Genomic DNA, 27,363 nt, shown 5'->3' with positions numbered 1-27,363 from the left:
AGGAAACTTTAGATGCAACAGTTAGTTCTGTATGCAGGCATGCACCCTGTAGAAATCTAGTGTCCTGAAGCGCATGTAAAGAAGCTGATTCTACAGGGATATGTAGATGAGCTTGACTTCATATAAGGGCAGGACTGACTAAAAAGCAATGCTGAAAATGGAACATTTTCCCAAGTTAAAAATGTGCATTTTTATATTCCCTTTCAGAATCTAAAATAAAACAAATTAATTCAAAGACTCGTTCACAAGGCTACATAAATAGAATGCTCCTATTTATCCTTGAGTTTTCCAGCCCAGGAAAGCAATATGCAGTGAAACTTTTACTAACCACCCTGCTAGTCACACTTAAATGTCCTAATTGCCTATAAAATCTCAGTCCCCACATAAGTACTTCCATATTAATGGTGCTATTATATGATTGCCTGCTTCAATAGCTAGGAACACTACAGACCCTTCCTGCCCATTTTCACTATGTTTTGACACCTGAAAATGAAAACAAGACGTTGCAATAGTTTGCACCATGCATGTTACAAAGACACATTTTGGCCGTGGTAGTACAGCTAAGCTGTCCAAAGACACTGCTTGTTAGAAGCTGGCATGTGGCCTGCACGTTACCAAACTAAGTACGTGCTACATGCTTCATTTCATTGACATGCCACAAAATTCTGCATCATCATCTGATGTTTTGGCTAGACAATTTCCATTCCAGTATGTCCACAAACATGATTTTGTAAAACATTTTTTTGTAAGAAAGCCAGATGCATTTTTTTTATCCCAGATCCTGGAAATTTTAAATCGATAGTACCCAATTAATTCCTTTTCATAGTTTATTCATGCATAAGAGACATTTGTTTCATTTTGAAATTTTAGACTGCTGATCTGAAGATGATCTCCCTTGAGATACTATCTTCCAACATGTCAAAGATGTAAAGTCTAATAAGTTTCTCTTTGTTGCTTGAGGAGTACCGTTTTACTTTGTAAAAGATGAATACGGGAACAGCATGTCTCTGCCATATGAAAATAGTCATCTCAACATAATTCAGCCAGGGCAGAAGAACAACTCATGGACCAGAGGGACAGCATACCTTTCTCTGCCTCTCGAATCATCCACCATGTACTATTAATATCAAAGCATAGCCAATCCAGAATTGGAAGGCATTGGGATCAGCAAAATCAGGAAGAAAATACAGGCAAAAGAAAGGAGTACAGTAATGATAGAGGAACAACATGGAAGAGAAAAAGTGAATGAGAAGTAATAAGAAAAGGAATAAAACAGATATAAATTTAAGAAAATTACTTTTAAAATGGCTGAAAGGTGACAGGTATTTGCCTCATTTTAGAGGAAGTGGTGTTCAGGATTTATGTGGCAAGAGTTAAGATATATGTCTGTCACTCTTCAAATCTGTCTCCTGCTGCTTTTCCCTTATTTCAATTTATTTCTCTCCATTTTCTTTGAATGGCATGTTGGCCTTTCCACATGCGTTTGTCACACTCTGTGAGCCCTGATGTAATCAAGTTACTGTTTAGTACCAAAATTCTTTAGACAGTTTTACAAACATGTATTTAACTGTTGCAAATGTAAGGAGTGGGGGAAATAAACTAGACAACTCTAGTGACTACATATCTGAAGAGGCTGAAGAGAATAAATTAATCCAGCTGAGAGAGAAACCGGAGAAAAATCAGGATGGATTTGAATGTTTAATGGTACTGCATCAACTAATTGTTTAATCCAACATGTATGGAATCTAAGGCTAGGTCTACACTACCCGCCTGAATCGGCGGGTAGAAATCGACCTCTCGGGGATCGATTTATCGCGTCCCGTTGGGACGCGACAATCGATCCCCGAATCGACGCTCTTACTCCACCAGCAGAGGTGGGAGTAAGCGCCGTCAACAGGAAGCCGCAGAGGTCGATTTTGCCGCCATCCCTACAGCAGGGTCAGTCGGCTGCGATACGTCGAATTCAGCTACGCTATTCACGTAGCTGAATTTGCGTATCTTAAATCGACCCCCCCCCCCCGTAGTGTAGATGTAGCCTTAGACAACATTCCTCTGAGTACTCTCTGAAAGATGGATGATGTGGTGATCTTCATGCTGCTATTTGCAGAACTGCATCATACCCGTGATCCAAAACATATGGCAAAAGCCTTTACACACAAGTACGAAGTCTTGAAAATGTGTAATGAATATTTGACAATATAGCTGCCTTAAAAGGCAGGCCAACCGTGATTATGTTTAGTATCACTCTGGAGTAAGCCAAAATTGGACTCAGTATTCCAGCTGGGGTCTCACCAATGGTGAGCAGAGCAGTACAATTACCTTCAGTGTCTTACATACAACACTCCTGTTAACACACTCGAGGATAATATTAGCCTTTTTGGCAGCTGCATCACATTGACAACTCATTCAGTTTGTGGTTCACTATAACCCCCAGATACTTTTCCACAGTACTACCACCTAGACAGTTATTCCCCATTTTGTATTTGTGCATTTGACTTTTCCTTCCTAAGTGAAGTACTCTGCACTTGTCTTTACATTACCGAATTCTGATGAAAGTAAATAATGGGGAGAATTGGAAAGATGACAACCTTTAAAAAATGTGCTTTAATCTGGTCCACAATCTCCCGGAGCCCTTACTCTGTTCTAGACTAGCCTGTTTCAGAGGTTGTCATCCCCACATTCTCTCAGAGGATCTCGGAGCACTTCACAATAGTCAGTCTCAACATACAGGTAAGGTAAGTAAAATTTCCCTATTTTATAGGTGCAGGAACTATTGCAGCAATTGTCTGAGTGGCAGAGTCAATGGCAGAGCTGACAGCAGTACCCAAAAGCCCTGTCTCCCCTGCTCTATTATAGTCTCTCTCTACTGCATGCTTCATTTTTAACAATTCCCATTTTTGTGTGTTCTCTTCTCCCTGCAGGATGCAGGCAGCACAGTGCATATACAAGAATTATGTTCTCTCGAGACATTACCTTCCAGCGTATCAAAGGTCAAAAGTCTAATTAGCGCTGCCTGCCCACAGAAGAGAGTGGAACAGCTAAGAGACAACTTGAGAACTGTGATGGGACAGAGAAAAATACAAAGGACAACAGGAAAAGAAAAAGGACAAAGGTAACACAAAACTGTGGAAGGAAGGCTACCAGTACACTTATTCCCCGTACAGTGATGTAAGCAAGGGAACACCATTTTATCTTAGTTTAACATAGACCCAGCAGCTCAGGTCCTTGAAACCATTACAGGTCTGATCCTACATTAAGAGCAATGAAGGTGGACACTTTCACCCATGCAGAGTGCCCCAGAAGTCAATGATGCTTCATGCGGGCGCAGGGGCTTGTTCAAATGGTTTTTTTTGCTTGATCGGCACTTTAAGATCTAGGTTACATTGTCCTTCTTCTAAATTAAGCTAAGAAAACAGTATCAATCTTAGTTTAGCAAATATGTCCCATGAACAAGCTTAATAACGAATTCATGCCACTTTAGATGCATTACTGTAAAGCCCATAATTCATTACAGTATGTCAAGTGAAACCAACTGTTGCTAGGGACAAGTGTAAGAACAACAAATGCCTTGTTTTACCACCACAGTGGTGACTTATTAAAATATTTCCAGTGTGTTGAAGTAGTTATTCATGGACAGATGCCCTATATTAATTTAACCATGTTAACTCCTATGGTGCCAAAACTTATTTTTCAGCATGAATCCTATTGCTATCAATTAAGTATCTGGCACCAAAGACTTAAGCGCCTGACAAAAAAAAATACCATATTCTTCTTCAATCCACCAAGTGACAATTTTCAGTTCAGAGTCCTTAGTTTAAAAAGACCAGGGACACTTTCTACTCTCAAAACCTCTTCAGCTGTAAACAGAGATCCACTTCATGTAAACTTCTAAAGACATTTGGTTAGGTACTGCATGACATTTTGATAAAGAAACTAAAATGACAGCAAATCAACTTAATACACATTATTAAATAGATTAAAAACTGGCTGATGGCTCTCAAAACATAATAGTACACAAAGAATGATCACTGAGCGTGTGTGTTTCTAGCAAGGTCCCACACAGACTGGTTCTTGGCTCTATGCCATTTAATGTTTTAATCAATAAATCTTAAAGAATCATAAAATCACCACTGATCAAGTTTGAAGATGGCACACCCTGGAGTAAAATAATGAAGAGGACAGGCCACTACAGAGCTATATGGACCCTTTTGAAAGCTGAGCATAAGAAAACAATGTGTGTTGCAACATGGCCAGATGTTAGGCCTTACATCTAGGAACAAAGAATGTATGCCATATTTAAAGGATGAGGTACTCCATCATGGGAAGTAGTGATAACAGAAGAGATCTGGGAGTCATGGTAGATAATCCATTGAACATGAGCTCCCACTGTGATGCTGTTGCTTAAAGTGCTGATGTGATTCTGCGAAGTAGAACCAGAGGAAATACTGAATAGGAGTACAGAGGTTATTTTACCTCTATAACTGGCACTGGGGTGAGACCACTATTGGAATCCTATGCCCAGTGCTGGCATACACAAATCAAGAAGAAGTTGATAAATTGAAGAGGGTTCAAAGAACCACCACAAGAATGATTACAGGATTGGAAAACGTGCTTGACAGTGAAAGACTCTTGGATCTCAATCTATTCAGCTCATCAAAGAAAAGATTAAAGGGTAACTTGATCATAGTTTACAAATACCCACATGAGGAACAAATATTTGATAATAGAGGGCTCTTCAATCTAACAGACAAAGATAACAAGATCCAATAGCTAGAAATTGAAGCCAGACATATTCAGGCTAGACATATTCAGATTAGAAATAAGGTGTGCATTTTTAACAGAAAGGGTAATTAACATGGAGACAACCTGTCATGGGTAGTGGTGGATTCTCCATCACTGGAAATATTGTAATTAAAATGATTTTATCTCAAGGATATGCTCTTGTTGAATCACCACTATTGTACTTTAGGCAGGAATTAATTAACAGAAGTCCTGTGGCCTGTGTTATGCAGGAGGTCAGACTAGACAGTCCAGTGGTCTCTTCTGGCCTTAAAATTATGAACCTATGCCTCTCAAACGGAAAAGTCCATTAAATTTACTTCCAATCAAGGTTTTTATATAAACATACAGCGTGCGTAGGTGTGAAGAGCAGGTCTTGCCTTTCTCTGAGAACTTCCAGGGCCCTGGATACTAGAAATGAAGACATTTTGAGCAACCTAGCTCACTCCATTGCGAATTCTGGGTTTTCCCTGCAATACGTTGTCTAGAACTTTGAGTTGAAAGAAATGTAAAAAAGCTTTTGTTCAGACATCTCTTCTCCAGCAAATATGTAACATCCCTTCCTGCATAAACAGAATTCAATGGATGTATGCACTAATGTTCTGTAATAAGAAATGCAGTTACTTTTTAATGCTCAACTTTACTGTAGTTCAGCGCCATCCAAAATATCAGATTTGGACTGAATGAGGCATAGACGTTCTCTGAGCATTTTATTCCACTGCCCATCACTGAACAGCAGTGAACTGACCTATTTTTGGCACTGATTTATTAAGTGTCCCTGGCCATATAAACTTCTTGGTGCTACAGTTATTCCATTTGCAAAATGTAAGCAATGATATTTGTCTTCATTATAGAGTGCTGCAATGCACATATAACAAACCCCAAGCTCATTCTTCTAGGCCCTGGCACCTTTGTGTAGAAAGAGCAGGAAGAAAAGGCTCAGCATATGCTCAAGAAGTGAGAGGCAAGGTTCTGATAGAACAATTCTTGGTTGGTTGCGATGAGATATTTCAATACACCACTGAGCAGCTGCGCTTGCATATGCAAGCGGATTTGTTAAGCTAATAACTATGAGCAATTGGAAACGTACCACAGTAAATCTATACCAGTATATTCGAAGATACAGGTGTCTAACTAATGCTTATCACTCCACATAACAAATCTTAACTTAGCAAATAGGGAGCAGAATAGAAAAGGAAATGTGCAACATAGACTATTACTACTTCTACATCTCATGTTATAGTAGGGTCCTGAAGGTCTAGTCAGATCAAGGCCCCACTGAGGTAAGCATTATATAAAAACATTGTGCGAGACATTCCCTGTCCCAAATGTATGAGTTTATTAAAGATCAGGTACATCAAGTGGTTGTAACAAAGAAACGGAGGTAGGATGAGGAAACAGCGGAAAATATGGTTACTAGACTAGCAGTGCCCACAAATTTTCAAGTTTCAAGTCAAACCAACGGAATGACTTGAAACCTGCATTAGGCACATTTTCTTATCCCTATTCCCTCATCCTCCCTACATTTGTTTGTTACACCCACTTTTTGCATTTTGTCTAAGCTCTTTAAGGATAAAATCTGTCTCTTCCTTGTGTCTGTATTCCCCCTTTTGACTGGGGCTCTGGATGCTATTGTAATACAAATAATACCCCTCTCACATGTTTTGAGCATAACAGTTAACCGTGTTGGCACCTCCTCAGCCATTATCAGTTGGCAATTTACTCTAGGCATCATGGTAGAAGCATATCTTGAGAGGATAAGGTACATAGATCTTGCAGATTAGTTGAGGTAGGATGTACCGGGCAGCATGGAAGTAAAAAAATGTTTGTGGGAGAAACGGACAACAAAGGCTAGTATCACTGGTGGAGCATAGGCCGGTTGCAGGGGTGGGGGGCGGGAGATGTGTTCTAGGAACATGCAAGGGGGGGGTTAAGTTGTGAAGCGTATTAAAGGTACGAACAAGAAATTTTATCTGATGTGGGGAAGAAGGGGGAGCCAGCAGAGGAGCTCAATTAACAACACGCTCAGGATGACAAGTCAGGAAAATTATTTTAGCAGCCATATTTTGAATGGTCAGAAAGGCACAAGAGGAAGAGTTAAGAGCTTGGACATGTTTTAGCAATATGGAAAGAGGGGGGGAAAGGCTACATCTTAGAGGCGTTATGTAAGCAGCAGCAAGATTTGGGTAGCATTCACATTATTTAATACCAAATTTTGAAGGTTTAAAAGCATACACTCTGCAACCTTTAATTCCTACAAGTTCTCTGTCAGCATAGTTAATAAGGGAACGAGGTGAAAAGCTAAAGAAAGTGATAACAATAAATATTAAAATTCAACCCAAGCAAAGAAAAGTGAGACAATATGGCCATAGTTCCTTAAAAATTCTGAACAGTTCTTTTGTGTTATGGTGGTAGGAGGAGAATTTTTGAACAGATGCCTTTTTACACCCTTCATCTGCTATTTCTTCAAATCAGTTTAGAGAGCAAATCAGCTCTGTACTAATGAAGAGTGCAATTCAAATGCCAACTAAAGCAGCAATTAAACAATAATTGAATATAATTTTTCTACCTCAAAAGCGCCACTGCATTATGCTCAAATTTTCAGGCACAGACTTCCTGGTGATTTGCAACATGATTTTAAACTATGAATCACAAATTTTAATGCTATGAACTACCTATAACCTCATTTTAAAAACCAACTAATTTGGGGAAAATATATAAAAACTGGAGGCACATATCATGCTTATTCCACCTGTTCAGCAATGTACTAAGAATCAGCTTGATAAGAGCTGATGATTGAAGTCAGGAAAATGAATTTTTTTTCCCAGCTCAGACATCACCGAAATTGATGACCAAAGCCAAGTCACTTAATTTTCTTTTTAAAGCCCAAAATTTTCCCATATATAAAATAGGAATGAAAATAATATGATATCCTAATTGTGCTTCCTCTTTTTGAGCCCTAAATACAGGTAGAGTGTTTACAGCAGGGGTGGGCACACTTTTTGCCCGAAGGCCACATCTGAGAATAGAAATTGTATGGTGGGCCATGAATGCTCACAAAATTGGGGTTGGGGTGCGGGCTCCAGGGTGGGGCTGAGGGGATGATGAGTTCAGGGTGCGGGAGGGGGCTCCGGGCTGGGGAGGGGGAGTAGGATGTTAGGGGGGGTGTGAGGACTTCAGCTGGGGGTGCGGGCTCTGGGGTGGGGATGGGGATGAGGAGTTTGGGGTACAGGAGGGTGCTCTGGGCTGGGACCGAGGGGTTCGGAGGGCAGGAGGGGAATCAGGGCTGTGGTGGGGGGTTGGGGCACGGGGAGAGGCTCAGGGGTGCAGGCTCCGGCCAGCACTTACCTCAAGTGGCTCCCGGAAGCAGCGGCCATGTCCCCACTCCGGCTCCTACGCAGAGCCACAGCCAGGCAGCTCTGCGTGCTACCCCTGCAGCTCCCATTGGCTGCGGTTCCCGAACAATGGGAGCTACGGGGGCGGCACTTGGCGCGGGGGCAGTGTGCAGAGCGGAGCCCCCTGGCTGCCCCTACGTGTAGGAGCCGGAGCAGGGCCATGCCGCTGCTTCCGGAAGCAGCGTTGACCAGCCCTCGACCCTGCTCCCCGGCTGCAGCGCCAGAGCGGGACAAGCCCCAGACCCCGCTCCCTGCGGGCTGTAGTTTTCCCACCCCTACTTTACAGGAAGCATCTGTAAGGTATAACAAAATGTTAATATTTACATTTTCAATCAAAGTAACAAACAAACACACACTCATTTGTTTTTAATAAGTTACAACCTTTTTTGTCTTTCCTTTCCCTGTCCATTGTCTCTACCTCATTCTTGTTCCCTTTTCTACGTACCGTGTAGATAGGCTGTCGTGTCTAGAGCAAATGCAATGTATTTTTCGAACATTATACGAAAACTGAAGTGTAAATTAAGTATGATGGTAATTCTGGAAACGGTAGCACAGCTGGCCCGTAGGAAAGGATTCGAGTCCAATGTGGGTATTACCAATTCATATGAATTCTATTTACCTCAGCTGAAGAAGGCAAGAACATAAGTTGGTCTGTTGCTACAAGAGTAAACTATATTGGATTAGGTCTTTTTTCTGCACTTAAAACATTAACCTCTTGGCACCAGTAGCCATAATGCCTTAGGTTACTACCAATACTGCCAAATCTCCCTCGCCCCCAGGAGATTATCACTCTACCTGTATTCATTTTTAAAAGGTCCATCACTGTGGTATCCAAATGACTTCATGAGAAGTAAACAAGAATCTCTCTTCCAAAATTACTGGAAGAAACTAGCTTTACATTTTGGGTTTTATTTAAACTATATAATTGAGGGGGTTGCTGATCTGTTTGTGAGGCATGTATGGCTATAGTTCTGCTTGGTTCCAGTCACACAAGCAAGACTCAGACTTATAACATAGTAAATTCACTACCAGCTGTAAGCCTGATACTTTAAGGGCAGATTTTGTAGTTTACATAAGGCTTGCATAATGAACATCATCAAATTAAACATTTTCAATATTAAAAAAATCAGGGTTTCTGTATTTCACACATGTGCCAGCAATGCCCCTCTGCCATGTACATTGGCCAAACCAGACAGTCTCTACGTAAAAGAAGAAATGGACACAAATCAGACGTCAAGAATTAGAACATTCAAAAACCAGCCGGAGAACACTTCAATCTCCCTGGTCACTTGATTACAGACCTAAAAGTCGCAATATTACAACAAAAAAAACTTCAAAAACAGACTCCAAGAAGAGACTGCTGAATTGGAATTAATTTGCAAATTGGACACCATTAAATTAGGCTTGAATAAAGACTGGGAGTGGATGGGTCATTACACAAAGTAAAACTATTTCCCCATGCTTATTTCTCCCCCCTACAATTCCTCACATCTCCTTGTCAATTGCTGGAAATGGGCCATTGTGATTACCACTACAAAAAGTTCTTTTTCTCTCCTGCTAATAGCAGCTCACCTTAACTGATCGCTCTCCTTATAGTTAGTGTGTGTGTGTGTGTGCGCGCGCGCGCTGTATTTTCCACTACATGCATCCGATGAAGTGGGCTGTAGCCCACGAAAGCTTATGCTCAACTAAATTTGTTAGTCTCTACGGTGCCACAAGTACTCCCGTTCTTTTTACACAAAATAAGGATTCAAGTGTACTACTGTTAAATCCCCTGATCCATCCCTCTGCAAAATACTAACAGTTTTTACTACTGGTTGGCTATGGTTTGAGTAACAGTACACTTATCACCAGTACACACACAGTGATATATTCATGATACTTAGACCCTTTTTTCCCCCCTTGGAAAGCCAAATCTTCATTTAGGAGTCAAGTAAAACAATAGCATAATATAAAATTAGCTTCATACTGTGTGGTAGGACTTACCTAAAAGCTGCCACTAATGGAGCATAAACTGAGTCTCCATCATACACGTACAAATGGTCCCAACTGCATTCTGTAGCAAAGTGATTGAATCGAAGCCTCAGGATTGTATTTGGCCTAAACAAAAAACAAACCCTAAATTAACCATACAAAAAACCCACAACGGACAGCATCCCCAAACAACTGCCTTGATGTGAAGTTTCACTCTCAAAGTGACTCTGAAAAAAAATATCAGTTATTCACCTTACAGTAACTGTGATTTCTCAAGATGTGTTGTCTATTTAGATTCCACTCTGTGCACCCCATGCACGAGATTTGGCTAGCAGTGTCCACTGGGGCTGCCCCACCCCAGTCCCCCAAAGGCATTAAAAGCAGGCTGTTCCTATGCCAATATAGAATTCTGTAGTTAGAGGCCTCTAAAAGCGGGAAAGGAGGGTGGGTCATGATATCTTTGATATCCATGATATCCACACATCTCATTTTCTGTAAGGTAGATATTCAATTATTAGACAATGACTTGGAAAAAAAAATAGATTCCACTATTGGTGACTAACAACCATTTCTCTGTTTGCACGGAATTGGATAAATATGGTATAACAACATATACGGAACAGCATAAGATACTTAAACAATGACTAGAGAGGACGAAAGAGTAGTGTCTTGCAAAGGTGTGTACTGAGCTCCGAGTAGCTGCCCTATAGATTTCAGAAATAGGGATGTTTTTGAAACAGTCAGCAGAGGCTGCCTGAGCTCTAATGGGACCAGGTGACTAACTTAGCTAACCCATAGCAAGTCCACATACAGTTGGACTCCCACTTAGATATTCTGAGAGAATGACTGACTGACCCTTAACCATTTCTGCAAAGGCCACAAACAGTGTAAAAGTGTGTTCCTGAATGGTTTTGGCCTGTCAATATAAAAAGGCAGTGCCCTTACGACAAGCGTGTGAAACTCAGCTCTCCCCGGGGCTGAGTAAGGCTTGGGGAAGAAAACTGGGAGATGAACAGACTGGATCATATGGAACTCAAACAATTTTTGGAAGGAACTTGAAATGAGGTCTGATTGTGACACTATCCTTATAAAAACTATACAAGGGGGACCTGCCATGTGGGCCTAAATCTTGCCTATCCTTTGAGCTGATGCAACGGCCACTCAAAAAATCAGTCTTCACTGGAAGGTGGTACAGGGAACAAGCTGCTAAAGGCTCAAAGGTGGGGCGGGGGGAACCCCATCAACCTTGCTAATCCTCTACTGAGGCACAAAGAGGAAGGGGGTTCCTAAATTGGGGAGAAATAAACATGTATGAGGACTTTCAGGAACCTATCTACTGCAGCTGTTCTCAAACTGTGGGTTGTGACCCCGAAGTGGGTTCTGACCCCATTTTAATGGGGTCACCAAGGCTGGCTTAAACTTGCAGGGGCTCGGGGCCAAAGCCCGAGACCCACCGCTAAGGGCCAAAGCCCAAGGGATTCAACCCTGAGTGGCGAGGCTCAGGTTACAGGCCCCCTGGTGGGGGCTCAGGCTTTGGCTTTGTCCCACCCTCCGTGACAGTGGGACTCACACAGGCTCAGGCTTCAATCCCTCCTTCTGGGGTCATGTAGTAATTTCTTGTTGTCAGAAGGGGGTCGTGGTGCAATGAAGTTTGAGAACCCCGATCTACTGTATGATGAGAAAACACAATATGGCCCTGGATAGGAGGGTGGTGAAGTATTTTAAAGTTACATGAATTGAAATGGTAGTTGAGTCTGAATAAATATGGGTACCTTATCTCTTCCTTCTTGGAGCTGAGACATACAGGCCCAGGGAATGAGGATCAGCCTGGGAGTCATTTAAAGAATGCAAGGCCTCATCTGTCTTTGAATTAAGAAATGCATTGTCGTCAAAGAGAAAGCCCTCAATTGTAGGGCTGTCAAGCGATTAAAAAGATTAAACACGATTAATCCCACGATCAATAGCACTGTTAAGCAATAATAGAATACCATTTATTTAAATATTTTTGGTGTTTTCTACATTTTCATATATATTGTATTGTGTTGTAATTGAAATCAAAGTGTACAGTACTCACTTTATATTTTTGATGACAAGTATTTGCACTGTAAAAAAACAAAAGAAATAGTATTTTTCAATTCACCTAATACAAGTACTGTAATGCAATCTCTTTATCATGAAAGTTGAACTTACAAATGTAGAATTATGTACATTTAAAAATAAAACAATGTAAAATTTTAGAGCCTGCAAGTCCACTCAGTCCTACTTCTTGTTCAGCCACTCAAACAAGTTTATTTACATTTGCAGGAGATAATGCTGCCCACTTCTTGTTTACAATGTCACCTGAAAGTGAGAACAGGCGTTCTTGTGGCACTATTGTATCCGGCATCGCAAGATATTTACGTGCCAGATGCGATAAAGATTCACATGTCCCTTCATGCTTCAATCACCATTCCAGAAGACATGCGTCCATGCTGACGACGAGTTCTGCTCAATAACAATCCAAAACAGTGAAGACCAACACGTGTTCATTTTCATTATCTGAGTCAGATGCCACCAGCAGAAGGTTGATTTTCTTTTTGGTGGTTCGGATTCTGTAGTTTCCGCATTGGTGTTGCTCTTTTAAAGACTTCTGAAAGCAAGCTCCATACCTTGTCCCTCTCAGATTTTGGAAGGCACTTCAGATTCTTAAACCTTGGGTCGAGTGCTGTAGCTATCTTTAGAAATCTCACATTGGTACCTTCCTTGCGTTTTGTCAAATCTGCAGTGACAGTGTTCTTAAAATGAACAACATGTGCTGGGTTATCATCCAATACTGCTATAACATGAAATATATGGCAGAATGCAGATAAAACAGAGCAGGGGACATACAATTCTGCCCCAAGGAGTTCAGTCAGAAATTTAATTAACACTTATTTTTTTAAATGAGCGTTATCAACATGAAAGCATGTCCTCTAGAATGGTGGCTGAAGCATGAAGAGGCATATGAATGTTTAGCATATCTGGCACGAAAATGCCTTGCAATGCAGGCTACAAAAGTGCCATGTAAATGCCTGTTCTCACTTTCTGGTGACATTGTAAATAAGAAGAGGGCAGCATTATCTCCTGTAAATATAAACAAACTTGTTTGTCTTAGCGATTGGCTGAACAAGTAGCAGCACTGAGTGGACTTGTAGGCTCTGAAGTTTTACATTGTTTTGTTTTTGAGTGCAGTCATGTAACAACAAAAATCTGCATTTGTAAGTTGCACTTTCACTACAAAGAGATTGCGCTACAGTACTTGTATAAGGTGAATTGAAAAATACTATTTCTTTTGTTTATCATTTTTACAGTGCAAATATTTGTAAGCAAAATATACACTGATTTCAAGAACACAGAATACAATATATATGAAAAATGTAGAAAAACATCCAAAATATTTAATAAATTTCAACTGGTATTCTATTATTTAACAGTGCAGTTAAAACTGCAATTAATCACAAATAATTTTTTTAATTGGGATTAATTTTTTTTAGTTAATCGCGGGAATTAACTGCAATTAATCGACAGCCCTAATCAATTGTTATTTGGACCTCCATGGGAATCCCGAATGCTTGTAACCAGGATAATCTTCACATCTCAGATGTGACTGTGGTGAGTAACGCTGTATTAGAGGCATCTAGTGCAGCTCATAGAGAAATGCGAGATATCAGCTGCTCCTCATTTATCATAGATTTGAACTCTTTCCTAGACTCTAGAGAAAGTGTGACTGTAAATCGAGACAGCTTGTCCCAGGGCAAGTAATTGTATTTTGCTAGCAGTTCTGGGTAATTAGTTTCTCACATCTAGAGACTGCCTAGTAAGTAAACTTTATTGCCCAAATAGACCCCACAAAGCGGGAGCTTTCTCCCTTTGTGTTGGTTTGGGAGGTCCTTGCTGTTTGAACTTCTCCTGGACAGCTGCTTCAAGAGATCCTGGCACTGGATGAGAACACAAGTACTCAAATCCCTTTGAAGGGTGGAATCTTTGCTGGAGTCTGCCACAAGTGCTTCGCAGGTTCCAACAGTCCCTGTTTTATAGGCATTGTGAGCCTACCAAACATGAAAACGTAGGGAATATTCAGCAGTCATATTTCCGGTCTGAATTTGTCTAGCTTCAATTTCCAGCCACTGGATCTTGTTATACACCTTTGTCTATAGATAGTCTATAGTAGTTTCTAGCAACAGAGGGTCCTGTGGCACCTTTAAGACTAACAGAAGTATTGGGAGCATAAGCTTTCGTGAGTAAGAACCTCACTTCTTCAGACGCAATACCTCACTTCTTCACTTCCATCTGAAGAAGTGAGGTTCTTACCCACGAAAGCTTATGCTCCCAATACTTCTGTTAGTCTTAAAGGTGCCACAGGACCCTCTGTTGCTNGCTTCACTTTCTCACTTGATTTTAGTCTTGGCATCAGAGGATAGTGGGAATGGGGGCTTCAAGCTGGGCAGAAAGGAGATAGTAGAGAATTATGCTGCCAAAAACAAAGTACACATCCTTACAGAAATAGTCTATACTATCTCTGGTTTGCCAAATGTAAAGGTATGCAATTCTGAAGTATAGTTGTATAGAAACTTTTCAGAGTGGAACTATCAACTGTGCAGGTGTCTGTCTTCACCTCATCCTGTGCTGTTAAGAGAGCTCTAGAGTCTAGTATCAGAGGGGTAGCCGTGTTAGTCTGAATCTGTAAATAGCAACAGAGGGTCCTGTGGCACCTTTAAGACTAACAGAAGTATTGGGAGCATAAGCTTTCGTGAGTAAGAACCTCACTTCTTCAGACGCAATACCTCACTTCTTCACTTCCATCTGAAGAAGTGAGGTTCTTACCCACGAAAGCTTATGCTCCCAATACTTCTGTTAGTCTTAAAGGTGCCACAGGACCCTCTGTTGCTTTTTACAGATTCAGACTAACACGGCTACCCCTCTGATAGTAGACTCTAGAGCTCTCTTAACAGCACAGGATGAGGTGAAGACAGACACCTGCACAGTTGATAGTTCCACTCTGAAAAGTTTCTATACAACTATACTTCAGAATTGCATACCTTTACATTTGGCAAACCAGAGATAGTATAGACTATTTCTGTAAGGATGTGTACTTTGTTTTTGGCAGCATAATTCTCTACTATCTCCTTTCTGCCCAGCTTGAAGCCCCCATTCCCACTATCCTCTGATGCCAAGACTAAAATCAAGTGAGAAAGTGAAGCTGGAAGAGCTTTGGGTGTAGCTCAGCACTTCGACTAACACATGTTCATTTTGTTCATCTCCTAGCACCAAAGATGTGGTATGACTGAGGAAGAAGATTTCTAGCTCACTCCTCATAAAATATATGTTTTCCTGGGAAAGCAGCCGGATACATGCAAGGAAACACTGCACATGAACTAAGATTAGCTATGTTGATATTTACCAGGGAATTGTGAATAGAACATTTTCTTTGGTAAAAATAAGTTAACGAGTAGAAAACTTTAGCCTAGTGATATGAGATTAAAGCTTGCTATAAGAGAATTGCTGAGCTTTGGGGAATTTTAAGGAACATACCACAGAGACAAACACAGACATCTTCTATTATTTGAAATTCAAAACAGGGTGGAGTCAAATCTTCCTACAAAACCAACGGAACCTAAGTGTACAGAGAACATAGGTAAAAATGTATTCGTTGCTGTTTCAGGATCTTAGAGACCCTGATCCTGCAAGATGCTGAGTGACCTCAACTCCCAGGAATTTCAGCACAGGTGAAGTCACTCATTCCATCACAAAACCTAGTCTTTACTCAGAAACCTGCCCATTTAGCCTCTTTCCAGAGTTGCACAGTTCTGCTTCAACCTCACTTAAAGCTATGTTGCTTAATGCACGACAACTGACTGTTCAAATATTTAAAAACTAGACTGATTTTGCAGCTCTGGTGCCGGCACTCACCCACACACACACAAAAAAATAAAAAAAAAAAAAACCACACACCTTTATGATGGTTAAACCACTAATCAGATGACTGTCAGAAGCTAAACACTGTAAGTGTCACTCTTAAAATTACTGCAAAAAAGTCAGTAAAAGCAATAAAAAATTATCAATGTCACAGTGTAACACTGACAGACCCCGGTCATCAGCAGGCAGGCTTGAACCTGGGACCTCTGGAGCTAAATGCATGAGCTAGAAGCCACCTGGCTCTTAACTAAGACTGTAGAAGACTCATTACTCTCTAAGTGGTCTCAGTGCCACTAGAGGAGAACAGATCACTACACCCAGGAGGTGTGTGGGTTACAACAGCAACAGGCAACCTTTGGCAGGCGGCCCATCAGGAAAAGCTACTGGCGGGCCGAGACTGCTTGTTTACCTGCAGTGTCCGCAGGTTTGGCCAATTGCAGCTCCCACTGACCGCCGTTCGCCATTTCAGGCAAATGGGGGCTGCAGGATGTGGCGACCAGCACATCCCTCGGCCTGGAGCGCTTCCCACAGCCCCCCTTGGCCTGGAACAGCGAACGGCGGCCAGTGGGCGCTGCAATTGGCCAAACCTGCAGACGCTGCAGGTAAATAAACCATCCCGGCCCGCCAGCAGCTTTTCTCGATGAGCTGCGTACCAAAGGTTACCGATCCCTGATGTGGGAGATTCCCAACTGCCTTTTCAGACTTTAAGAGACCTTTGCAAGAAGGGCAACCATTCCTCTGAAGTCATTGGGAACTAATGAGTAAATACACATTTGGAAAGCAACAGAAGCTCAGCATTTATTTGAAAATTGATTTTTTTTTCATGCACAGGATTTTTTAAAGTTAGAGCTCTCTGCTTTTGGCATTTGGGGAAAGAAAAGAAAAAAGTTACAAATGCAGTCTAGCCAAACATCTGAAATTCGGAAATTTGGAGAGTTTGCAACCATATTTAAATCATTTTAACACCAAACCAAACTTCTATTTGTTTTGAGCTTTTCAACTATCCAATTTTATAAAGCAAGTCAAGCCCTTGAAAATCATCATTTAGAAAGAAAGGGCAATGTTGATTATTGTGAGAGTGTTCTTTCCCATAATAATTCATAAAAGTGAGTGAAACCAAGGTCTAAACGTGTTCACTAATTGAACTGCACTTAAAATTATTGTAAACAACACGCTATAAAAATTAAGATGTTTGTTACTTACTTTCCTTCAATGAGCCATGTGCATTTTGTTTTGTATTTATAATGTCCAGGCCCATCTGTTACATATCCGGAAGATCCAGTTAGCCTGTAAATAAAAATTAGAAATGTAGGTTTCTAATGTGATTAAATACTTGAGTTTTTCCAAACATCTTAGGTTCAAAAAATGCCCTGATTAAAGCACCCAGCTTTAGATTTGCATTTATTGAATGGCCGTTACAAAAAAACACACACACAAATCCATCAGACAATTGGGATTCTGCTACTGTACTCTTGGTCTGTACCCCTTCTCGTAACTAGCCAGAGTACCCACAAGTTGTGCCAGGAAGTTCAAAGTGGTGTTCTCATCTGGCTTCCTTCTCAGACCAGCAACTCAGCCAAATGGTATTTCTTTCATAACGGAAGACAGGTACAGAAAGAGTAATGTAGGGAGGATGGCAATAGAACTTATAGTATAGCAGCCAAAAGTGATGAAACAAGGTACTTGTTTTTAAGTACTGTAGTGAAAACAAATAGAAAATGAAAGATTTGTTGAAACAAACTGCAAAGTTACTACAAAAGTAAAACTTCCAAAATACAAAGAAATATTACTTTCAAAAGCAGAGTCTAGAGGAATGCGGAGTACTTGTGGCACCTTAGAGACTAACACATTTATTTTTGTTAGTTTCTAAGGTGCCACAAGTACTCTTAGAGTCTAAAGGGTAACTCATGGTCCAGTCTAGATTGGACTTATGTTATAGACTCTTCTCCAAGACCTATGCACTGAACTCCCCTTACTCTCCACTCCATTTTCAAATGTAATAACCCTCTCTGTCAGTGCCTGGATCAGTTATAACTCATTTCTGCTTTGAAGACTTTGATAACCCACATTGCAGGCAATGGTCCCTGTTCCTGGTATAAGTTTATTTCTTAAAAATGCTGCCTCTTCAATCAATTTGTTTCCCCTTAGACTACTCAGAATTATTTTCCATGGTCTTAGTTGAAATGCATCACTGCTGGACACAGACTGAATGGATGATTTTAGCCACTCCTTAGCAGATTCATTAAATCTAGCATTTGAGGTGTTGGTGTAAAAACAAAAACAAAACCCTACCTATGGAAGAATTTGAGAGTAATCGAGGATGCACCAGCTGTACTGGTGTGGAGTGAGTGATTAAGTGTCCTCAATTAAACCGTATTTCCCTGATGTTTCCTTTTCTCCCTGGGAGTAATTATTTTCACTTTAGCATTTCAATTGGCCAGTTAAGACTCAGGCCTGTGTGTCACCTGAAATGAGTACACTAATACTGCATTTCAAGCAACACAAATGCAAATTTTAAATGATATAAAATCCAATCTTACTAAAAGGTACAGACAAAATTATTTGTAACAGCAGGTACCAAATAGAACCTCATAAGTCAAGGATAATTAGCAATTTCTATCATAACATGTTATAAAAACTAGGGCTGTCACGCAATTAAAAACATTAACTGCATGATTAAAAACATTAACTGTGATGAATTGCGCTGTTAATAATAGAATACCATTTATTTAAAATATCTTTGAATGTTTTCTACATTTTCAAATATATTGATTTCAGTTACAACAGAATACAAAGTGTACAGTGCTCACTTTATATTTATTTTTATTACAAATATTTGCAATGTAAAAATCAGAAGAAATAGTATTTTTCAATTCACCTAATATAAGTACTGTAATGCAATCTCTTTATCATGAAAGTTGAACTTACAAATGGAGAATTATGAACAAAAAAATAACTGCACTAAAAAATAAAACGTCAAACTTTAGAGCCTACAAGTCCACTCAGTCCTACTTCTTGTTCAGCCAATCACTCAGACAAACAAGGTTGGTTACATTTGCAGGAGATAATGCTGCCTGCTTCTTGTTTACAATGTCACCTTAAAGTGAGAAAGAGGCGTTCGCCTGGCATTGTTGTAGCCAGCGTCGCAAGATATTTACATGCCAGATGCAGTAAAGATTCATATGTCCCCGCATGCTTTGACCACCACCTTTCCATGCTGATGACAGGTTCTGCTCAATAACTATCCAAAGCACTGTGGACCCACATATGTTCATTTTCATCATCTGAGTCAGATGCCACCAGCAGAAGGTTGATTTTCTTTTTTGGTGGTTCGGGTTCTGTAAGTTTCCACATCGGAGTGTTGCTCTTTTAAGACTTCTGAAAGCATGCTCCACACTTCGTCCTTCTCAGATTTTGGAAGGCACTTGAGATTTTTAAACCTTGGGTCAAGTGCTGTAGCTATCTTTAGAAATCTGACATTGGTACCTTCTTTGCGTTTTGTCAAATCTGCAGTGAAAGTGTTCTTAAAATGAACAACATGTGCTGGGTCATCATCTGAGACTACTACAACATGAAGCATATGGCAGAATGTGGGTAAAACAAAAACAGGAGACATACAATTCTCCCCCGCCGAGGAGTTCAGTCAAAAATTTAATGCATTTTTTATCATCAGCAGCACAGAATCATGTCCTCTGGAACGGTGGCCGAAGCATGAAGGGGTATATGAATGTTTAGCATATCTGGCATGTAAATATCTTGCAATGCCGGCTACAAAAGTGCCTTGCGAATGCCTGTTCTCACTGTTAGGTGACATTGTAAATAAGAAGCGGGCAGCATTATCTCCCGTAAATGTAAACAAACTTGTTTGTCTTCGCAATTGGCTGAACAAGAAGTAGGACTGAGTGGATTTGTAGGCTCTAAAGTTTGACATTGCTTTGTTTTGAGTGCAGTTATGTAACAAAACAAAAATCTACATTTGTAACACTTTCACGATAGAAATTGCACTACAGTACATGTATGAGGTGAACTTAAAAACACTTATTTTTAGTACAAATATTTGTAATAAAAAATAATATAAAGTGAGCACTGTACACTTTATATTCTGTGCGGTAATTGAAATCAATATATTTGAAAATGTAGACAAACCATACACAAATAGTACACCAATTGAAATTTATTAAATATTATTTAACAGTGTGATTAAAACCGTGACTAATCGAGATTATTTTTTTTAAATGGAGATTAATTCTGAGTTAATCATGTGAGTTAACTGTGATTAAACCCGTCCTCAGGCTGCAGAAAAGCCATTACTCCAAGAAGCTGCACTTCTGGAGAGTATTGGCTTTGTATCTCATATCCTACCTCTGTTTCAGTTATTAGATCAACTGAAAACTCTATTTTTTAATTACACACTGATAAGTCCCCACTATTTCAGGTACTATGGAAGCAAGAGTCCTTCCCAGGAGATAAATGTGAAAAATTTCTCCAAATCCTGCCTCTCAGCCTCCCTTCCGAAGAGAACTGAGTACTAAGCCATGACATCATTCACCCTCCCCCTCATGTGGGTCATTCCACTGTTTACAAGCTCACCAGGCTTCTGGAACCCAAGGGCTTGTGAGATTTAAAACCACTACAAGTCACCGATTCCTTCCTTTTTCCTCAGTTTAACTACTGACTGGGGCTGAACAACATCCTTTCCCAAGGGAGGAGCAGCAGTGCACACGTGCAGCCCATCCTGAGAGAATATGAGAATCCATTGGAATGTAGGGGAGAGTGCAAGATCAAGACCAGAACTATCCGGCCCAGTTTGACAGATACAGATAAAATGAGACCGAGTAGTCCTAGTGGGTCCTCACAGATGCATTATAAAAACAAGAGTTCCAAAAGAATTTTTACAAGAGAATTTTGGCATTAAAAACATTGTGAAGTAGAAATCAACATGTTCCAGCAACATTTTCTGGCAACTGAGCAGCTCCACGACGCTCCATTGGAGAACATGCTTGTATTTTAAAGCAACTTAGCAAGTTCTCAGAGAAATATATTTTATTTGAGCTGGTCAGGAAAAAGTAAGACAGAACCATTTCCGGAGAATGCAGCTCCATCAAAATGAAACATACTTGATGAAATCATGTTGATTTCATCAAAAATGGAAAGAAGTTCCAACTATGTCAAAATGTCCCATTTCAACATTTAAGAAAAAAATGTTTTCACTTTTTCCTTTCTAAATGACTTGTTTAAATTTTTTTTTAAATGTGTAGGCTATATATGATAAATAAAAGTCAAATGGAAGTGAAATGTTCCAATTTTATTGAAGCTAACTATTTTAATTCACCCAAAATGAAATTTTGGAAATTTTCTCTCACTGAGAAATTTCAAATTTTGGGTGTTTGTTCCTAACTGGAACTAAAACAATTTTGATGTCTTGATTGAATTTTCATTCTCCACACAGCTCTATATTTTATACTTTCCAACTTAAAATATCTGGGCCCAAAACTTTTCAGCCTGAAGTTCCGCACCGAATCCATTTTTGGGCAACTAGAGCAGTGGCCCAATTTTCAGAGTTATGCTAAGCTCCTGCAGATTCCATGAACTTCAGTGAGGCAGCTTTGAGTATTTTTGTTTGTTTTTTCAATTGTTCAGCATTTCTGAAAAGTCAGACTATCCATTTAGATTTTTAAACATGGACTCAGGTACCTAATTCTAGGCACTAATATTTGAAAAATGTGGCCCTCTTTTCTATACCTTAATCTTTTGAAAACAGCGGCAACGGGGAACCTGGAAATCTTACTGTTTTAAGTAAGCTAATGTTTCAACTCTGAAGGCACTTTGCCTGCACCTGATACTATGCAGACTTTGGAAGCGGAGTAAATCTCAGGAGCTAAAAAACAATCAGCCATTACCCAGGAATCATTATGAACGACCTGCTCTGGAAACAATTACTCTGGGATTCACTACAGAAAAACTATCAAAGGCAATATAAGATAATGTCTCAAACATTCCAGGGAACCTTGCATGCTCCAGTGTTGACAGAACTTAGACATATTTGAACAATACAAAAACAAAAATGAACTGTTTAAGTTAAAAAAAATAACCCAAAACTTTATCAACAAAGTTTCCTTGGTAAAAAACAAGATCTGAATACTAATCTGTAAATGATTTACATCCCTCACTAACCTTTGGAACATATTTCATTAAACACAAATAAACCCACGTATACTAAGTATCATTACAGAGAGTTCAACACCAAAGCAAATGAAATTGAAGCTAAGTTGTCCTAACTGCACTCTGGTATTACACAACACATGGTACTGTATGAACAACCCACAAGCTGGAGATAAAGAGAAATACCTGGCACAAAAGCAATCTAAGGCTGGAGTCTTATCCTTAAATTAAACAAAAACAAGCTGATAAGAGGTTAAATTGCATTCCCAATACTAATGAAAAACAAAAACCCTAGAATTTTTCCCAATATTGGTCCTCGGTCTACACCACACAAAAATCTACCATATGTAAGCACTGTACTTGAGCCTGGCAGAGGCCCATCATTCCTTAAACATGGTTTGGTTTTCCCTATGTAAAAAAGATCAAAACATGATCTAGGTACTTAAGGTCTGGGGAAATTTGCAGTGTAGCTGGTGCCACCCCAACACCAGATGATATGACAACTAGAACCATTATGAGAGAGATCTTTTTACTAACATACTATTGGGAATAAAAGTCACTTGAGTCCTATACTGTCACTGATTCTCATACAGTTTGACTCACTAACATCAGTATTTCATATATTTATAATGTTATCACCTAGATACTAAGGATGGGCATCCTAGAAATGAACTAAAAATTGTACTCTTATATTAATTCATAACTTTGAATGCTGTGTATTCTGACTGTTCTATCCTAAACCAGCAGTGCATTATATCATTCTGTAAGAAGGTCTTCTGGACTGCTCAGGCTTTAACTGGCTCCAGCCTCTCTTCTTGACTGGGACAAGCAGTTGCAGTAATGTAAGGACAACAGGCAAACAAATGAAGGGAGTGAGTATAGAGAAGCTTAACACCTTCAGAGCTCTAAGAGGGACTTGGAGGACCTCCAGAGTGGAAAAATGCTATAAACAATATCTGTTTTACAAATACACCTCAGAGACTTTTTGGATTTAAAAAAACATCAAAAGCAATTAGTTCATTTTTAACATTAACAGATGGCAAAACTGTAATTTACAGTATTGAGGTAACATTTTCCAAAGCACTTAGGTGACTTAAAAGTCTAAGCATCATTGGCTTTCAATGGGACTTAGGCTCTTAAGTACTTAAGTCACTTTTGAAAATCGTAGTCCTGAAGTCCCGTTTTCGAAAGTAACTATTTCATGCTCCACAGTTAGACATATACAAGAGAGTTATCAAGCCATGAACACTGTGGGTTTCATTTTTTTATAAATCAAAAGGAAGATGAAGCAGTACAAAGGGTCAATAGATTTTGCTGAAAAAAAAGCTTACAACATTTAATGTGAAATGTTTTATTATTTAAAAGCATTTTCTTTATTTAGATCTTCCTGTGTGGTTCCAACAACCCACACAAAAGCAAAATCCTAATACAAGTGAACCAGAGAGTGAAACCTATCAATCAAGTTTCAATAGACCAACAGAATGAAATGCAAAAACTGACCACAAATCAGAAAATCAGATTTAGCAACTTCAGCTCTCAAACTCAGATTTATTAATACTGGAAGGATTTTTTTTAAACACACAAATGATTGTATATTCACAGAATTACTCTAAAAACACAGACTGCAACCAGACTAATACATCAACTCAGTTACTTAAAATATCAAGTAGCCGGCTTTGCTAACAACAAAGTGCATAAAGTTTAAAAAACAACAACAACAGACTAAACAGTACTACAATAGAATTACCACTCAGTCACATAACAATGTGTTTATTAGCAGAGAAGAGCAACATTTGAGGTAAATTTAATACTGGTGACAAACAGTAAAAAGTACTTGCCTTCTATTTATCTACAGAAATAGTACAAACACAAACAGCGTAAAACTCCCCCTACCCTTCCTTCATTGGTCTTTCACCATCATGACTTAATAAGGGGCCATAAGGCCAACCCTAGGGGAAAGCGGATAATTCTATCCCTATGGCCCATCAAATCCTTGACGTCTCTAAAATACCGTCGACAACAATGCTCATTAGTGCTGGCTGTGATATGGACCCCTCTTCACTAGGACCTGGAATGAGACCATATATTAATTCCACATAAACCACTTACAGCCATTATTATAGATGAATTTAAACTGCTGATCTATAACTAAAAGGTTTTATATCCTGTTTACTAGTCCCACAGCATCCCATCCTAAATTAATTAATGTTGCTCTTATTTCATAATTGATTATTTTCTCAGAGAGTGCACACGTTGCTTGAAGTGGAAAGGCCCGCGCATATGGTTCAACGTAAGTACATTTCTGTTTAAACTGTAGACAAAGAACAGCTGCCAAAAATTCGCAAGAGAGAAATAGACAAATTAACCTGTGCCTCTATCTACCTTATGATTTTCTAACTCCTATAAAAGCGATGTCTCTTTTCCTTACCAATTGCAAAGGTCATTGGTACACCCGAGAACCAAACCTTAGCTAGGCAGGACAGTGTCCCTTCAGACACAGACCTCTTACAAATAGAGTTTGTACTTGTGAAAACTGTGGTTATGTACATGAAAATTTTAAGCTTACAATGCTGAAGACAAGGGTGAACTTTTCATTTGCCTATTAAAGAAACTACCTAAGATGGTATTACATGGATTCTTTTGTTCAACAGTTAATTAAATCTGTATCTGTGCATATTTTTCATCTAGTTATCAGGGAACAAAAGGAAATCTGTAGGATAATACCATATGTATTGAAAGAATGGAAGTTTTAACACCCTAAGGATATGTCTACACTGCAATGTAAGCCTGGGCTCAGACTCAGGCTTGAGCCCAAACCCCCACACCACCTACAAACCACTTGTGCTAACCCCGGACTTGAACCCAGGGTCCCAGGACCCCACAGGGATGGAGAGTCCAAACCTGAGGCAATTCAGGACCCAGGGTTCAAGCCCTATTGCTTTGCAGCGTAGATGCAGCCCCACTGTATTCATGCTCTGGGAGTCCACCAGAAGTATTCCACAGTCCCAGAGGCTGACTCTCTTTGTCCTCTAGGGTATGTCTACACTGCAATTAAAAACCCACGGCTGGCCCATGCCAACTGACTTGGGCTAAGGGACTGTTTAATTGAGGCAGATGTTCAGGCTCAGGATACAACGATACAACTGGAATTAGACTCTTGAAGTCTTCCATCATCAAAACCTGTTTTTACAATAGCTGTGGAAAAATGAGGCATCTTTAAGAAAGAGTTTGACCAGGTGCTGGGTGCTGCACCCAGCACAGAGCAAATAATGGCACATGATGGCCTGTAAGCCGGAATAGCCATCTGCTGGCCCCAAAAACCAGCATGGGGACTGGAGGGAGCAAGCAGAAAGTGCCGAGTGAGACCAGCGAAGTGTCTCTGCTGCTGAAACCAGTCCCAGAAGAGACTTTGCTGCAGAAGCAGCAGCACATGTTGGGGCTGTACCCGGAGAAGCTTTCTGATGCCCCCTTCCCCCAAAGAAACAAAGCGTCATGGAACTGGCAGCAGACACGGAAGGGACAAAAGCCACTCTGAAGCTTGGCAAGTTTCTGGCTCCATTTTAATGTTTATTAATAAAGGACTAGGAGTAACTTCCATTGTATGAACCAATGCAACATTTATAAAGCCCCAGCTAGCAGTATGTATCCACTAATGGTGGAATGAATGCCAGCAGCTTGGCTCCCTCCTCCACCCCACCCCACTGAGTTCAAAGTGGCAACTGGGAAATGCAAACAGCAAGTCTTGAAAGTACATTTTTTTGGAAAGGAGCACATTTTTGTCAGGGCCTCTGAAATCAGGGTACGGTTCATAACCCCCAGACAAAAGGGGGTATGTTGGGTCCCCCAGAATAACAGTGGAGACAGTAACTACACATTTATGACAAGGTCATCTGGTGGGAATAGTGTCCCAGACAGTTCATGAATATAGGCTACCAATCAACAAAAACAACCAACCCTGGCATCATGAACTTTTCCAGTGCAACCCACGTTGACATTCATAAATTGACCTCTGTGGTCCCGAGGGCCTGTATAACAATGAAGTAGTACCCTTTTATGTTTATGTACTCATGTGCTCCTGAGGAGGGCAAACAATGGATACAAGTCCTAACAATGGCCCTAGTGTAGTTTGGAAACTCCATTCTCTCAAAGCCAGCAATTACCTCAAGAATATCTTTTATGCCTGCTACCTTGAGGTAAACCACACGCCTGACTGCCTCAGAAACCTCTCCCACCACTTTACCCACAGTCAACTTTTCCACACCACACTGGTTAGCAAGGACCTGTAGCAGTCTGGAGTAGCCAGCTTCCAAAGTTACAGCAACCCATTTCTGGACTGGTTTGGCCACTCGTGTGTATCTTTATGCTGGAGGCTCAGGGCAAGCTGCTTACAAAACTCCAGAAACGTAGCTTTCTTCATGTGTTTCTTCTGGGTCCACTGCTGGTCGTCCCAGGTCTGCTTGACGATGTGGTCCCACCAGTCTGTGCTTGTGGCCTTGCTCCAGAAGCAACTGTCTAAGTAGGGGGCATCAGCAACTGTACCAAGTGACATGAGCCGCATCAGTCAATTCGAAGTCTGTCATGTCTGTGTCCTTCTCCTCCTCCATTATAAGCTCAGTCAGGTTTCTTCAGTGAGTCAGAGAATGTTGCTGAAATGTTCACCAGCGTCTCACAGAAGCTCTGCCCTTTTCCTGACACGGGAGTGAAAGCGTAAGCAACAGAATTTTTTCAAAAGGCGCCTCCTCCATACTCCTGGCTCCAGTTGTTGGGAGAACACAGACCAAAATGACTGCTTGGCAGGATGTGTTGGCAGGCTGTGCCAACTACCTGTAACATGCAGGATGGACAGTCAAGTTTTCCCACAGTGCACCATGGGGCTAGAAGGGCTACATTTCAGGAGGATGCTAGGGAGCCTGGGATATGGTTGATTGGACTCAAGTCTGCACGCTGCAGTGTGGACACCAGAGCCGCAAGTTCAGGCCTGGCTTAGTCAATTCTTAACCTAGGGTCGACAATCAGTGTAGATGCTCAAGCCCTGGGTTCTTGAACCCAGAGTCAGCTGACTTGAGTCCCACTAACCCTGGTCTTACAATGGAGTATACACATACCCTTAAGGACTTAG

At 40.4% G+C, this 27,363-nt stretch overlaps 1 protein-coding gene across 3 annotated transcripts in view; it reads right to left on the bottom strand.

The window, feature by feature from the left end:
* ATRN (attractin) overlaps positions 1-27,363 on the bottom strand; it is a 239,209-nt gene that overhangs the window by 167,389 nt on the left and 44,457 nt on the right. For all 3 annotated transcript variants that reach the window (XM_034772107.1, XM_034772109.1, XM_034772108.1), the window contains exons 2-3: positions 17,286-17,369; positions 10,161-10,274 (exon numbers count right to left, since the gene is read on the bottom strand). In XM_034772107.1, the coding sequence (XP_034627998.1) occupies positions 10,161-10,274; positions 17,286-17,369 (198 nt within the window). The remainder of the gene's footprint in view (positions 1-10,160; positions 10,275-17,285; positions 17,370-27,363) is intronic.

The sequence above is a fragment of the Trachemys scripta genome, chromosome 5, assembly GCF_013100865.1.
Source record: "Trachemys scripta elegans isolate TJP31775 chromosome 5, CAS_Tse_1.0, whole genome shotgun sequence".
Classification (NCBI taxonomy): domain Eukaryota; kingdom Metazoa; phylum Chordata; order Testudines; family Emydidae; genus Trachemys; species Trachemys scripta.
The sequence above is the reverse complement of the archived record's forward strand: the minus strand, read 5'-3'. Positions and strand labels throughout refer to the sequence as shown.